The sequence below is a fragment of the Tetrao urogallus genome (assembly GCF_951394365.1).
Source record: "Tetrao urogallus genome assembly, chromosome: 26".
NCBI lineage: Eukaryota > Metazoa > Chordata > Aves > Galliformes > Phasianidae > Tetrao > Tetrao urogallus.
In genome coordinates, this window is record NC_136839.1 from 789,512 (window position 1) to 803,136 (window position 13,625).

General features: G+C 66.8%; 2 protein-coding genes across 2 annotated transcripts; both read right to left on the bottom strand.

The window, feature by feature from the left end:
- Positions 1 to 2,092: 2,092 nt before the first annotated feature.
- On the bottom strand, positions 2,093 to 5,314 carry CDC6 (cell division cycle 6; the record flags this gene model as incomplete). Its single annotated transcript, XM_079547183.1, has 10 exons — positions 2,093 to 2,182; positions 2,259 to 2,399; positions 2,627 to 2,832; positions 2,938 to 2,999; positions 3,244 to 3,484; positions 3,585 to 3,691; positions 3,785 to 3,954; positions 4,465 to 4,664; positions 4,763 to 4,981; positions 5,089 to 5,314. The coding sequence occupies 10 exons, from the start codon at positions 5,312 to 5,314 to the stop codon at positions 2,093 to 2,095; spliced, it is 1,662 nt and encodes a 553-aa protein (XP_079403309.1).
- Positions 5,315 to 6,771: 1,457 nt separating this feature from the next.
- On the bottom strand, positions 6,772 to 10,398 carry WIPF2 (WAS/WASL interacting protein family member 2; the record flags this gene model as incomplete). The annotated part of the gene is made up of 7 exons (XM_079547136.1): positions 6,772 to 6,812; positions 7,378 to 7,479; positions 7,607 to 7,816; positions 8,730 to 9,389; positions 9,816 to 9,935; positions 10,082 to 10,214; positions 10,336 to 10,398. 7 exons carry the CDS (start codon positions 10,396 to 10,398, stop codon positions 6,772 to 6,774), a joined length of 1,329 nt encoding a protein of 442 aa, XP_079403262.1.
- Between the last annotated feature and the right edge of the window lie 3,227 nt (positions 10,399 to 13,625).

The following is a 13,625-nucleotide window of genomic DNA, read 5'->3' on the forward strand; positions in this document are numbered from 1 at the left end:
CCCACCTCCCCTGTCCCAGACCCTCCGCTGGGAGGGGTCGGAGCTGCTCCCGGTCGGCTCGCTCAGGGCCTGATGGGGTCGGTTCCCCCCGCGACGGAGGAGGGACCTCGTGGCCTCCCAGGGGGGCGGGGGGTCACCCAGGGGGACGGGACGAGCGCGGAGGGCGGCTGTACCGCGGCCAGGCCCCTGGGGGACGGCGCTAGAGGGCAGGCGGCAGGGAGGGGGTAGCTGGGACACTGGGAGGGGTCCTGGGGGGCCCTGAGCTGCCTCCGCGGGCTGCAGGGACACGGACAGCTCACGCTGGGAGCAGCAATGGGGCCTGCAGGAACTACAGTGGGCTCAGGGATGCATTGAGAGGTAGAAACAGACACACGGACACACGGACAGGCAGATACACAGCACACAGGCACACGAAGACACACGGACATGCGGACACACGGACATGCATGAATCGTGGGGCTGCTCCCACTACCGGGCTTCAGCAGCCACTGCCACCGCACGCTGCCCGCCCACCCTGCTGGGACAGGGGAGCAGCAGCTGCTGCACGCCCCACAGCGCCTCAGTTTCCCCGCCGCACACGGCAGCGCTGGGCCGGTCCCACTGCAGCCCCCTCCCCACGCACCGCAGCCAGGCCGGGCCGCCGGCATGCGCTCAGCCCGGAGGAATGCACCAAATCACTGCCAGATGCGCGCGGCCCCCCGCCCGGCTGGGGCCCCCCCCCCAGCCGCCCCCAACCCTACAGCACCGGGGGGCCACCGCTGGCCCCGCGCCCCTCCGGGATGCGTCCGTGGGGTGGGGGCCGGCGTCCCCATGCGGGGTCACGCGGGGTCGTGCTGTGCCCCCCGTCCCCAGTGCCCATCACGGGCGCAGCGGAGCGGAAGCGGCTGTCAGATGGAATCTGGGTGCCGGCGGTGACAGCGCAGCGGGAGGGGACCGTGCCCGGCCACGTGGCTGCTTATGTAAGGAGAGTGCAAGGGAGGACAGCGAGGCGCTGGGGACACCGGCGAGGGGACACGAGGCCCCCGCCATGCCCGTGGGCACAGACGCAGAGCACCGAGCGGGGGGACGTGGGCGCACAGAGGTGGTGCCACGCTGCCTGCGCTGCCCCATCCGTGTGGCACTGCGAGGACAGCCCCAAGATCTGCCACCCGGCACAGGTGGCCGCGGCCTTCTGCTCACATCCCCTGTGCCACCTTCACGCAGTGCCATGGGGGGGCCCACAGCAGCGCGGTGCCACCCGCATCACAGCTGCGTCACTGCGGTCACACGCGGCCACCGCTTCCTTCCAGGCACCGCCACCGCCGGGGCTGCGTCACGGGATGGGGGGGCACGTGGGGGACCCCCCCCCAGAGGGTTTTGCCCCAGCCAGGTGACAAAGGACACAAAGTCCTGGGACAGAGAGCAAAGAGGAGGCACCAAAATCTGCCCCTCACACCCGATGGCTGCACAGAGCAGGAACACGGGTCAGCCCTACAGGAGGAGAACAGCACCCTCTGGGCCCTCCATCACCCCAACACCACCGGCCTAGGGAGGGACACATGTCAGAAGTGGGGGGACAGTGTCTGGATGGGGAAGGGCAACGGCAGGGATTGGGGCACCCAGAGATTGCAGCCCCCCTCCCCAGCGCTGCAGCCCCAGGCCCCCCCGCAGCCGGGAAGCTGCAGAATTAGGTCAGCGCTGCCGTTATTTAACACAAGTGGAGGAGCTGGGGGGGGTGGGGGGGCTGAGAGGCCAAGCGGGGCCAGCCCTGCGCCCACAGGATGGGGACGCAAAGCCCACAGCAGCAGCACAATTAAGGAGGACTTTATTAGGGCCAGGAGACGGGGGGACCCCCAGGCACCCCCCCACCTCGGCGTCCCCGCACAGCTCTGATGGAGCCAACCCCACAGCCAGTGGAGGAACTCACCGAGGCCGGGGGGACGGTGGGGGGGCTGCAGCAGGCACCGCCCTCCCGTTAACAGCAATTAATAAAATAACAATGATAAAACTGCATACGATTGCCTCCAGGGTGGGAATTGCGCCGAGCATCCGCAGTGCCACCACCCACCCATGGGGCCACCAAACCGCCGAGCTGCCGTGGGGCGGAGGGGGCTTAGAGCAGCCCTCGTGCCAGGATGCTGCCCACCAGCGTGGCGTCCTGCAGTGCGTGCTGTGCTTCCTCCTCCTCGACCTTCAGGGACACCTGGAGGGGGGACACAGCGCTCAGCACCTCGGGGCCGGCGTGCCGGGCTGTCCGTCCCCAGGGCTGCCCCCCCTACCTTGGTGAGGCGAGTGTCCTTGGCACGCTTCAGCTCGAGCACACCGCGGGACTCCAGCAGGGTGACCAGGGACAGGCACTCCGCCTGGTCCACTGCAGGGAGCTGCTGCTGCCGGCACACTCGGCTGTAGGTGTCGTGGAGCTGTGGGGCAGGGGGTGTTAGTGCAGCCAGGGGACCCTGGGGAGCCCAGGGGCTTCAAGGGGACAGTGGGTACCGTGGGGATCCCAAGGGGGACACTGGAGATCATAGGGACCACAGAGAACCCTGAGACGCTGGGGACCTCAGGGACACAGAGGACTTCAGGGATGATGGAGGTTGTGGAGAACCCAGAGGACATTGGGGACCCTGAGGTCACGGCCACCACTCACCTTGCCCAGCGTGACCTGGCGTGTGCGCAGGTGCCGGGTGAGCAGCAGCAGGGAGCACACGAGGACCTTCTGCTGCAGCGGGAATGCATCGCCAGCACCAGGGCTGCCTGCTGCCATCCTGTCCCCAAACACCTCTGAGAGGACACGGGACACCTGCGGGAGCCCCACTCTCTTGGGGACGGGGCTCGGCGCGGCTGTGGGGTCACCTGCAGAGCAGCAGAAGGGTTTCAGGCGCTGCGAGATGGGCAGAGGCGCAGAGCCCCCAGGTGGGACCACAGGGTCAGTGCCCCCTCCAGGGGTCACTCACTCACCAGGCAGTGGCTGCAGCAGGGTTTGGCTCCGCACGTCCAGCTCCACCAGCTCCACGGCACGCCTGAGGGCACAGCCCCATCAGCACCCAAAGGTGGGCTCAGACCCCCCAGACCGCGCCGCAACATCGTGCTCTGCCCAGCACGTCACACAGCTGCGTGCTCCCCGCATCCCTGGCTGGGAGAAGAGGGGAAGCTCCACAGCAGAAAGCACTGGGGAGCGCCGGCGGGGCTGCGCAGCACGGCTGGGACCAACCCAGCATCACCGAACGGTGCGGCTCAGAAAAGCTCCCGCAGCCCCACACCCACCTGCAGACATCGAGCGCTTTGCGCGCATCCCCGGACACAGCCGACACTTTCCGGGCGCAGAACTGGAGGGCGCTGGGCTCGAGGACGGGGCCGCCCTGCAGCTGCTCCAGGCGGCCGCGCAGGATGGCAGCCAGCTGCTCACGGCCGTATGGGGCGAAGCGCAGCAGGCGGGGGCCGGGCAGCGGGGGGGCGTGCAGGCGCGCCAGCAGGCGCTCGGTGAGATCCAGAGCGTTGGCCAACCCTACGATGCGCAGCGGGGTGAGGAAGGCAGGGGCTCTGGGTTTGGGGCTGTGGGGCCCCCGATTTGTATATATAAACCAGGGCTGGGGGCGCGCGCTCACCGATGAGGACCAGGCGGGAGCCGGGCAGCCGCGGCCACTCGAAGATGGTGTAGAGCACATCCTGCACCCTGCTGCCCAGCTGGTCCATCTCGTCCAGCACCAGCAGCCTGCGGGGCACACGGTCAGCCCACGGCCCCGCTGGGGACACCGGGACGCCCACCCCGGCCGTGTCCCCTCCCCCCAACCAGGAGGTGACTCACAGCATGGGTCCCTTGGCCGTCAGCGCCCGCTCCAGCCGCCGTGCCAGCTCCCTGCCGCCCGCCCCGGCCGTGGGCAGCCCCAGCTGCTCTGCCACCGCGGGGAACACGGCGTGGGCGCTGCTCAGCGCCATGCAGTTCAGCACCGCGCTGCGGCTGCCCGCCAGCTCATCCTGTGGGGATGGGGCAATGTCACACGAGGGTGACAGCATCCCACTGCCCACCCTGTGAAGTCCCATAGGAGAGCCCCAGGTGCTCACTCTGAGCCTCTTGCAGGAGGCATTGCAGAGACCAGGAGTGCAGTTAGGGGCAGCAGATGGGATCCCAAAAGTCACCCGAGGAGAACAGTAGGGGACCCTAAAACCCACCCACACTCAGGAGCAGTGTCAGGGACAGGGGACGAGATTCTTCCCAAACTCTTCCAAGGACCAGGGGCCCTAAAGCCCACCCTAGAAACTGGATTAGGGGAAGAGGGCAGACCCAAAGCCCTCCATAAGCAGAGTCTGGGGCAGGCAACTGGACCCTGAGCCCACCCCCAGGAGCAGAGTTAGAGTTAGGGGGCAGGACCCAAAGACCTCACCGGGAGAACGGGATGAGATCCCAAAGCCCATACCAGAACCAGGGTTAAGGCCACGGGACGGACCCCGAGCCCCCAGGGGCGGCGTTATGGGATGCTCACACACCTTGCAGTCGCGCAGCACGCAGCTCACACACGCCGTTTTCCCGGTGCCGGGCGCTCCTGCAATGTAGAGGCTGCCGGGGCGGCGTGCAGCCACGTGCTCCCGCAGGAACTGCCGGATGGCGGCCGCCTCCTGCTCACGGCCGTGCAGGCGCTCGGGCAGCGCCGCATGCAGCGCACGCTTCGCCTGCTGGTAGCACGTGCCTGTGGCAGGGGTGCGAAAAACGAGGGGGATGAGGGCGGGCGACGGGCAGAGGCCATCCCCGGCTTTAGGGACACGTCCCACGGCCACCCACACCCACCTTCCTGCCTGAAGAGGCGGCTGCGGGTGGGTCCTGCGCTGCGCCCCGAGCCCTGCGGCGTTTCCTGTCCCCGCTGCAGCACGGGCAGCCCTGGAGCGTTCTGCTTTCCTGGGGAGGCCGTGGGGTCCCTGAAGAGCACTCGGCAGCCGCGGTTCTCCTTGCAGCGCTTGGCCGGGGAGCAGGGCGTGGCGTGGGGCACATTGCACAGGTTGTCATCGCCTGCAGAAGGGAAGCTTTGTGCCACCGGGGCGCCGCAGCCTCACATCACGGTGCCCAGGGCTGGGGCTGCTCCGTCCGGGGGGCCTCAGGAGGTGAACGTTTCTTACCCAGGCGTTTGCGGGGGCTCAGGGGCAGCGCCGTGCTCCGGGCTGACGGCGTGACGGGGGTGGGCTCTGCGGGGCGCGGGGACACCGGCGAGAGGCGCCAGGCAGCGGGGTCCGCGGGGTCGGGCTCAGCCGGAGGGGTCTTGGACGGGGCAGCGGCACCGCAGCGGGCACCGCGCCGCCGGGGGAAGGCGATGGTGGCCTGGCGCTGCGGGCGGGCGACGGACATGGCTGCAGCCCTGCGGGGATGGAAGCGGTCACGGCGGGAAGCGGCCCGACCCCGAGCCGCCCCGCGCTCAGCTGCCGCCTCCCTCACGGCTCCCGGCCCTGCTCCACGCGCCCCGGCCCTACGGCGCGACCCCGAGCCGCCGCCCTCCTCCGCCGGCCCCGCCGCGCAGCTCTGCCCCCCGATCCCGCGCCGCCCCGCTCCCCGCGCGCCCCCATCGCAGCCCCCGCTCACCCTCTCGCGCCAACTCAGCCCTCAGCCCCGCAATTCCCGCCACCGGCCCGGACAGGCCCCGCCCCCTTCGCTCCATTGGCTGCGTCTCACGGCGCCGGCGCCAATCGCGAGATCTCGCGCCAAACCCCCGGCGGGGCGGGGCTCCGAGCAGCCAATGGGAGACAGCGCGCGGGGCACGCCGGGAGGCGCAGGCGGGGGCGCGATGCGTACCGGGAAGTGTAGTCCTCCGGGCGGGAGCCCCGAGCCCTCCTCCACCTCCATCCGCCTCCATCCCTCCGCGGCCCGGAGCCCCCAGCCCTCCCCCCCCCGCGCCCCCAGCACCGACACCGCTGCACCTTTATTACCTTTATTTAAACGCAGTTCCAAGCTCACGTCTGTTCCCCTCTCCCTTTTCATCCCCTCCCCCCGCCGTTCCCCCCCAGGGGCTGAGCCGCCCGCTCGCGGAGGGCTTTTCTGCCTTTATTTAAACCAAACGGTGCCCCCCCTCGCGCGGGGCCTCGCTCCCTCCCGGGGAAGGTTCCAGCGCCGTAGAAAACAAACGAACGAACGAAGAACGGTTAAAGGTGAGGGTTTAGTTTACCCCGCCGCAGCCCCCCGCCTCCTACGGTACAAAACTGATCAGTAACGATGGTTAACGGGAGCCCGCCGCGCTGCGCGGAGCCAGCAGCCCGCGTAAGGCAAAACGGCGCGCAGCCCCGACCCCCCCCCCCCCCGTAACAGCCCCCCCGGCCGCAGAGCCCCGCAAACGGCCCACGTCCATCAGCTGCCGCTTCCTTTTGGTCCCGCGGCGTCAGCACGGGGCCGCACGCCCTCCCTGGAGCCACCGTGGAGGCGCGGCCCCGCTCCCAGCAGCTCTACGAAATCGCAGCACCGGGGCGGAGGGCTCCGCCGGCCCCGTCCCACGGCCACCACAGCCCCGCTCTGCTCTGAGCCCACGAGGACCCCCGGCACGGCCCTCGCCCGTGTCCGTCCCCGGCGGTGCACTGCCCGCCCCCGGCCCCGCCCGCTGCCTGGAGCGCGGGGTCCGACGTGGGGCCGCGGGGAAAAGAGCCGCGTGGGTTTGTGGTGAGCGTGGGCCGGGGGCGTCCGCTCGTCCTGGGAGAGCCGAAGGTGCCGGGAGTTTCTCATGCAGGTTCCTGGGGGCAGGGAGGTGGCGAGGGTCCGTCTGAAGAAGGGGGAGCAGCTCTGCGGCTGTGCTCAGGACCGACGGCCGGCACAGCTCGCTTTCACCTGGGGATGGGGGGCAGAGGAGGGGCCCCACGCGTGGCTGCAAGGAGAAAGCACGGTGAAACCAGGCCTCCCCCCGCACCCCCCCCTCCCCCTTCGCGCCACTCCAGAGCTGTGATGTGAGCAGCAGCCGCTGCGGCACGCACAGAAGGCTCGGGGCCTTTCAAATCCACATTAAACATTCATGGCTCTAAAAATAACCGAGCATCCCGCTCTCTCCAGAGTCCCCCCCCGGGATCCGCAGGGCTGGCACACTGCAGCAGCACGGCAAGGGCGCTCCATGCAGGATGTGCCGCATCCAAGAGGGGTAACGGGGACACAGGCAGCGCCGGGGGGGCTCCCAAACCCATCTGCCCCACACCAGCGCTTCACAGAGCGCATCCTGCAGGGCCATTCCAGCACCAAACGCCCTCAGCACAGGAGCACGGCCTGCCGCCAGCACACGCGGTGTCCCCAGGAGCACACGTGGAGCCCAGGGAAGCCGCAGCACCCAGGCACACTGCCTGGCTGGGAGCGTGACAAGGACAGCGGGTGGCTCTGCTGCCACCTCCCGCCTCTGGAGCGCGGCAGGGCACGGCAGGGACCACGGGATGCTCCGCCCTTACCTCTGTTGGTTTTGCTGGGGTAGATTCTCTGGAAGTATTTATATTCTTCTGGGGCTGGAAAGTCTTCGACGGGGTGAAACGAATATTTGGATTCAAAATCATCTACAGAAAAAAGGGGAGAAAAACAAGAACTGGGCAGGTCAGGAGCGGGCTGCGGATGGGAGCCAAGGCCGAAGGACTCGGCCCCCAGGGCTGCCCCCATCCCTCCCCAGCACACGGCCCCACTCACCCAGGAACGCTCTGACAGTGGCGATGGAGTCGCGGTGCCCGTTCCTCACCGGCGGTGGGGGTGGGGGCGGCCCAGCAGGCGTCCGGGTGGGCGGTGGGGGTGGCTTCCCGCGGCTGGGGGGCTCAGTAGAACCATGCAGTCTGTAGGGGGGTGGGGGCGGGGGGGCATCACGCCCCCCGTTTCGCAGCATGGGCGGCGGGGGCGGCGGGGCTGCAAGGAGAGCGAGGTCAGCATCTGCACAGTGGGACAAGGGGACCCACGGCGACACCCCCGGCCCGGCAGCGGGGTCAGGGACATCCTGCCTGCCAGCCCCAGGGGTGGAGGAGAACAGGGCCAGGTGGGCAGAGCCCCCAGCCCTGCCCCTCAGCCCAGAGGCCAAGCAGACCCAGGGGCTACCAAAAAAGCGGCCCTGCTGACTGCCCCCTCATTCCCACCGAAGTACAGCGGCAGGTCGTGCTCCTCGTTAGGCTAATTACACACAGACTAAGGCAGCGGACCGCCAGCCGTAACTCAGCAGAGGATTCTGGCAGAGCCTGAAGTACGGCGGCTTGGCAGGGGCCCAGGCTGGAGCTGCGGGCTGGACAGGGAGCCCAGCAGCAGGCGGGGGCACCGGGACAACGCTGTCTCCTCTCCCAGCAGGAGACAAGGAGGGGACTCCACAGTCACCTCTTGGGAGGGGCCACAGCGCCCCTGGTGCGTACACACGAGTCACCAGGACTGCATCAGGGTGTCTGAACCTCGCAGTGCCAAATCCAGCACACAGAGCGGGGCTGGAGCATTCCTGAGGCTCTGCTGCAGCTTTTTGTCACTGCCCCAGCGACATTTAGGAAGCTCAGGGGAGAAGCCACTGTGTGCAGTTCCAGCACGCTCTTCTCCCACCCCAGGAGGACACGGTGGCCACTTGTGCTTGAGCTGCACAGCCAACGACAGACAGAAAGAGCCAGACACAACCAGGGCTGTCAACAGAACGAGACGAGCCAGAAGCCACCCCTGGGTCAATGTCAACGCCGACCACCCCGTGCAGGAAGAACCACCTCACTGCTTCCCAGCTCCAACGGCTCCCTGGGCATCTCCCATCAGCCACAAACAGCCCAGCCACCGCCCAGAAGAGCAGAGTTCTCACCTGCACCACGGCTGGGGGGGTCCCGGGCTGGCGGCGGGGGGCGGCTGCTCTGGAGGGACGGGGAGGCCGAGGCGGGCGGCGGCGGCGCGAGACCCCGTAAGGGGCCCGGCGTCTTCCTGTGCAGGGAGTTGTGCCTCTGCGGCAGCTCCGGGGCAGCCTCGGTGACGGGGCTGGAAGGGCCGTTGGGGACGCCGGGGGGCTGCCGGTAAGGGGGCGGAGGGGGGGCGAGGGACTGGCTCTGAGCCCCCGACCCCGTTCGGAGACTGACTGGGGAGGGCGGGGGCTTGACGGGTGGGGGGGCGGGGGGTCCGTCCCTGCCAGCAGGCGCTCGCTGTCCCGGGGTGGGCGGCAGGGGCTTCTCCCGGTTGTAGGAGGAGACCTTGGCGCCGTGTGCAGGCGGGGGGGCGGGCGGCGCGGCGGCACGGCGGCCCGGGGGGGGAGGCGGCGGCGCAGACGAGCTGTGCTTCATGCCGGTGCCACCGGCGGCGCCGGGCCGGGAGAGGTCCGGAAGGGACGGCCGCTGCGTGCGCGGCAGCTCCGGCGGAGAGGCTCGGCTGTTGTCAGAATCATCCTGAGGTCGGCTGTTGCTGGCCGGCACCGGGGGCCTGGGGGCAGCGGCTCTGGAGCCGGGGACTTGCAGGGTTTGCTTCCCGGATCCGTCTGCGGGGAGGGAAAGCGGAGTGAGCCACCAGGCACAGCAAGGGACGGCGCAGCCTCTGCTCGGGGCAGCCTGCCCGCCCTGCGGCGAGGGCCAGACCGCGGGGAGCGCTGTCTGGCACCGGCAGGGAGCTGGCACCGCACACAGCCACACGCAGCTCCTCTCTCACCGCCTGCCGCCTTGCTGGAAGGCAGGCTGCCACAGAAAATAGCGGTGAGAAGCGTTCGGCAGCGCACGCAGCGCTGTGAGGAGGGCGGTGCGCTGGGGACGCTGCGGCGCAGAGGATGCCGCTCGTCTGCGGCCACACGTGGGTGGCAGTTTGGGGTCCCTGCTGCTAACGGCTGAGTGTCCCACGCAAACGCGGCGGATCCTCAACCCTTTCCTGCTGGGGGACCTTCCTTCACTAACCACGTCTTGAGGGCCTTTACCTGAGCCGTCCTTTGCTCCCACAGGTCTGAGCTTGGGCACACCGCCTTGGAAGAGGCCGCCTTTGGGCTGGATCGCAGCTGAGCTGGAGCCGTAGCTGCTGCCACCGCTGCCCTTGGGCTCTGGAAGGATGGAGGCACAGAGGTTGTACTTGGTGCAATCGGCTCCTCCAACCAGGAGCCACTGGTGAGAACACAGCTGAGGGCTCAGAGCCCACCCTGAAGTGCAGAGCAGCACCCAGTGTGGGGTACAACAGGGGGGTACTCACTCTCTAGGATCGGGGCGCTCCGGTCATTGATTTGTGTCACCTTCTTTAGCTTGGTCCCTTTACAGATGTCCTGCAGGAGGGCTCCACGGCCGCGCTGCTCCTCTCGGCTCAATTTTGGTGGTTCTGTGTTCGCCTGTAGATGAGAAGCCTCTTAGCAGCAGCTCACCTGCATGCACAGCAAGTCCAGCCCAGTGCACAGCCAGGCCGGTTTGGGTAACACGGATGGATGGCAGCACGCTGAGGGAAGCCCTTACCTGACTGAAGGTGGGGGGCGGCGGGGGGCCGGGGGGCGGCGGCGGCGGGGGTGGGATCGGCATGGCGACCCGGCTGCGGCTGCTCAGTGCTGGGGATGAGCCTGGTCATTCATGCCTGTGCGAAGGGAAGAAGCAGTCAAGACAGAGGAGAAGGAAGAGAAGCACCTTGCACCTGGGGCTGCAGCCACACAGAGGACCCGGGGCTCCTGCTCCATCGCGTTCCCACCCACTGCTGCTGTGCCGTGCTCAGCTGGCAGCCAGCATACAGCATACTGTGTCCAACCCCACTGTAACCACCCCACAGATGCCCTCCAAGGTGTCTGCGTGAGCCAGCGGCCACACGAGCATTCCCAGCGCAGATCTGATGGCACTGGAACCCACCTGATTCCCAAACACAGCCAGCCCCTCCGCAGCTCAGCCCGAGCAGCTCTCAGCAGCGCAGCTCACAAGTCTGGGTTGGACTCAGAGCAGGGACAGGAAGGAGCCTGAATCACCAGGAGGTGCAGGCTGGGCTCGTGCCTCTGACAGCAGCACCGTGGGTTGTGCCACCCTGGCGGCTCAGGGAATAGGAATGCAGGGATGGGAGGCCCATGTGCAACCCAGGACGTTCAGGTGTCCCTCTCCAGAACAGCAGCTCCAGCCTCAGGGAAGCCCATGACACCAAGCAGGAGCACAGAAGGTTTGCACCTTTTGCCTCCTGATCCCACATCCCCAGGCCACGAGAGCAGAGCAGCCACCAACATTTTTACACGAGTGAATTTCTTTTACAGACTCCTCCTCATCTACAATAAACTACAATTTACTACTGCTGCAGAACACAGAACCTAAAATACAATCAGGTCCGTCTTCAGGCCACATCTCCGTATCAGTGCAGAGCGCAGGGACAACACATCCCTGCAGCCCCACGGCTACGCCAGCAGCTCCCTCTGCCCTCCGGCCAACAGCCAGAGCTCTGCAGCGTGAGAAAATAAATACATAAATCACCTGCAATTAAAAACAGCTCTTCTGCTGGGCGAGAAGCTCCTCAACAGCAAGCGGCCTTGCAAGAAAACATCGGGAGACAGAGGGAAGCACTTCCCTGCTGGCACCTGCAAGCACTGCTGGCCGGCCCACAGCTCCAGCCCTCATCTCTCACACCACAGGGCCTCGTGCTACCCGCTGCACGCCTTGCTCTGACCCAGCAGGTGAGACCTGGCACACGCCACCCACCAGGGAGCCGCTGGGACGCGGCCGAGCGGAGCCCATCTGCCCACATGGGTGGGGAAAAGTCCCGCAGCAGTGTCACCTCCCGTGGTCACAGCTGAGGAGAGGGGCGCTTCTACAGAGAAAACCATGAGTCATTATCTGCCTTATCTCACGCAGCCCTCAACTGCTGCCGCGCTGAACGCCGCATCCAGATGAAGGCTCTGACCTAGAAGTGCGAGAAAGGAGTTTAAGCTAAAGCAGCTTGAGGATAAAGTGGAGCCGAATTCCCCAGAAACAGGTCATTTCATTGCAGCACACAGCCCTGCTCACGTTGTGGATCAGCAGCAGAGGTCACATTGAAAAACAAAAATCCAGAGGCACCGAATGCAGCACACAGCAGCGCCCACCACTTCAAACCGTGAGAAACACCGAGACCTGGGGTGGGAGCGCGGGGCGACCACTGCCTGTCTCCAGCAAAGCCTCGATCTTTCATGTTCCTGAACACAGACACGGCTGATAAAGACAGGGAGACACAAGCTAAAGCCTCCGAGGGTGAAAAAGCCCCACAGGGTTCTCCCAGCACCGCTCAGCACCCCTTCATGTCTCACGTATGCCTTACGGAAACCGGGCGCTTTGAAACAATGCTGCTCAGACAGCGGCTGCTCTGCATTTCTCCCCTTTGTTCCTCGGCACCGCGGCTCCTTTCCCCGAGCTCTGCTGAGCTCCATATGCCGCAGCAGCAGCTAGCTGCGCTCGCAGGGAAAGCGATTTGGAAGACGTGAATCAGGGCAGCGTGAAAGGCAGCCGTGAGATCAAAGCACAGCCAGCTCCTCTCTGAGCCAGGAGGGGTGGATCGGAGCTTCGGCTCTCCTTCAAAATGCAAACGAGAAGCACGGAGCTGTGAGAACACCGGGAGGAAGGCGAGGTGTGAGAAGTCCTCGCGCCAGAGGAGCTCCTGCAGCCGCAGTGGAGCACTGCTCAGCACCGGCTGGGGGGCGGCTCTGCTGCCGCAGCCCCCAGCAGAACCCCCTGCTGCCTTTGGGCTCCAAGTGCCACCAAAGCCCGGCATTCCCCCGCGCAGCCCGGCCCCGTGGGGACGCAGGACCTGAGATGTGTCCTGCAGGGCCCCCGCGCCGAGGGGAAGCGCGGTGCCTTGTCCCGACAGCAGCCCTGGATTCTGCTGCTGCTCACGGCGGGCCGAGGGCTTTTTTTAGCAGTGACCTTCAGACGCCGTTTCCGCGCTTTTCAGGGGATTTGGGCGCTGCGGCAGATTTCTATTTCACAGCCGCGCTGCTTCCGCGGCCAGCCTGCATTTGCAAAGCCCAGACGAAGCTCCATCCTCAGGGAGGCAGCGGCTTTGAACTGCAGATCAAGAGGAATTTCCAACCCTCTGATGTCGGCTGCAGAATGCAGCTGCACCGGTTTGGGAGGCCTCCCCAGGCCGCCCCGGTCGCTCCCTGCCGCCACCCCCCGCCTCCCAGCGCTCCTTTTCCTGTCCCTTCTTCCCATCCAAACCTCCCCAACCCCAGCGCGGCCCTCCCAGGCTCAGGCCCTGACATTTCTGCCCGTTCCGAGCGAGGGCTCGGGCGGCCCTGAAGATGTGACATAAATAATTTATCCCGAAAGACAGCCATCACAGGATTTAAGGTCACTCAGGCTTTTAAAATCGTATCAGCATGCTTTCAGAGCAAGAGCTGCCACCTCAATTTGGAGCGGTTCGGAGAGCCGGCGCATCTCTGCGTGCAGACAGGCAGCCACGCTCCGACCCCGCGGGACTCAGAGGCTCGCTGTGAATTATTCACAACCCACGGTCACTGACAATGAGCTCTGAACAAAACCCTGAACAAAAAGTTCCTAACGCCCCGGGGACCGACTGCAGCACCTCGCGCAGCCCCAACTCCGCCGGGTCCCCGAGCTGCACGATCCGCTCACAGCTCTCCGCAGAGCTCACTTCATTTGGCAGAGGAAACGTTTAATCAGCGGCGAGGACTCACGTCCTGCCATTAGGCTGCGGCAAAGGACGGAGCAGGAAAGGCCCTTCCCACGGGGCCAGAACTTCCCTGCTGCTCCCGCTGTGGGTGCCGGCTTTGGAGAGGAAGGCGGGG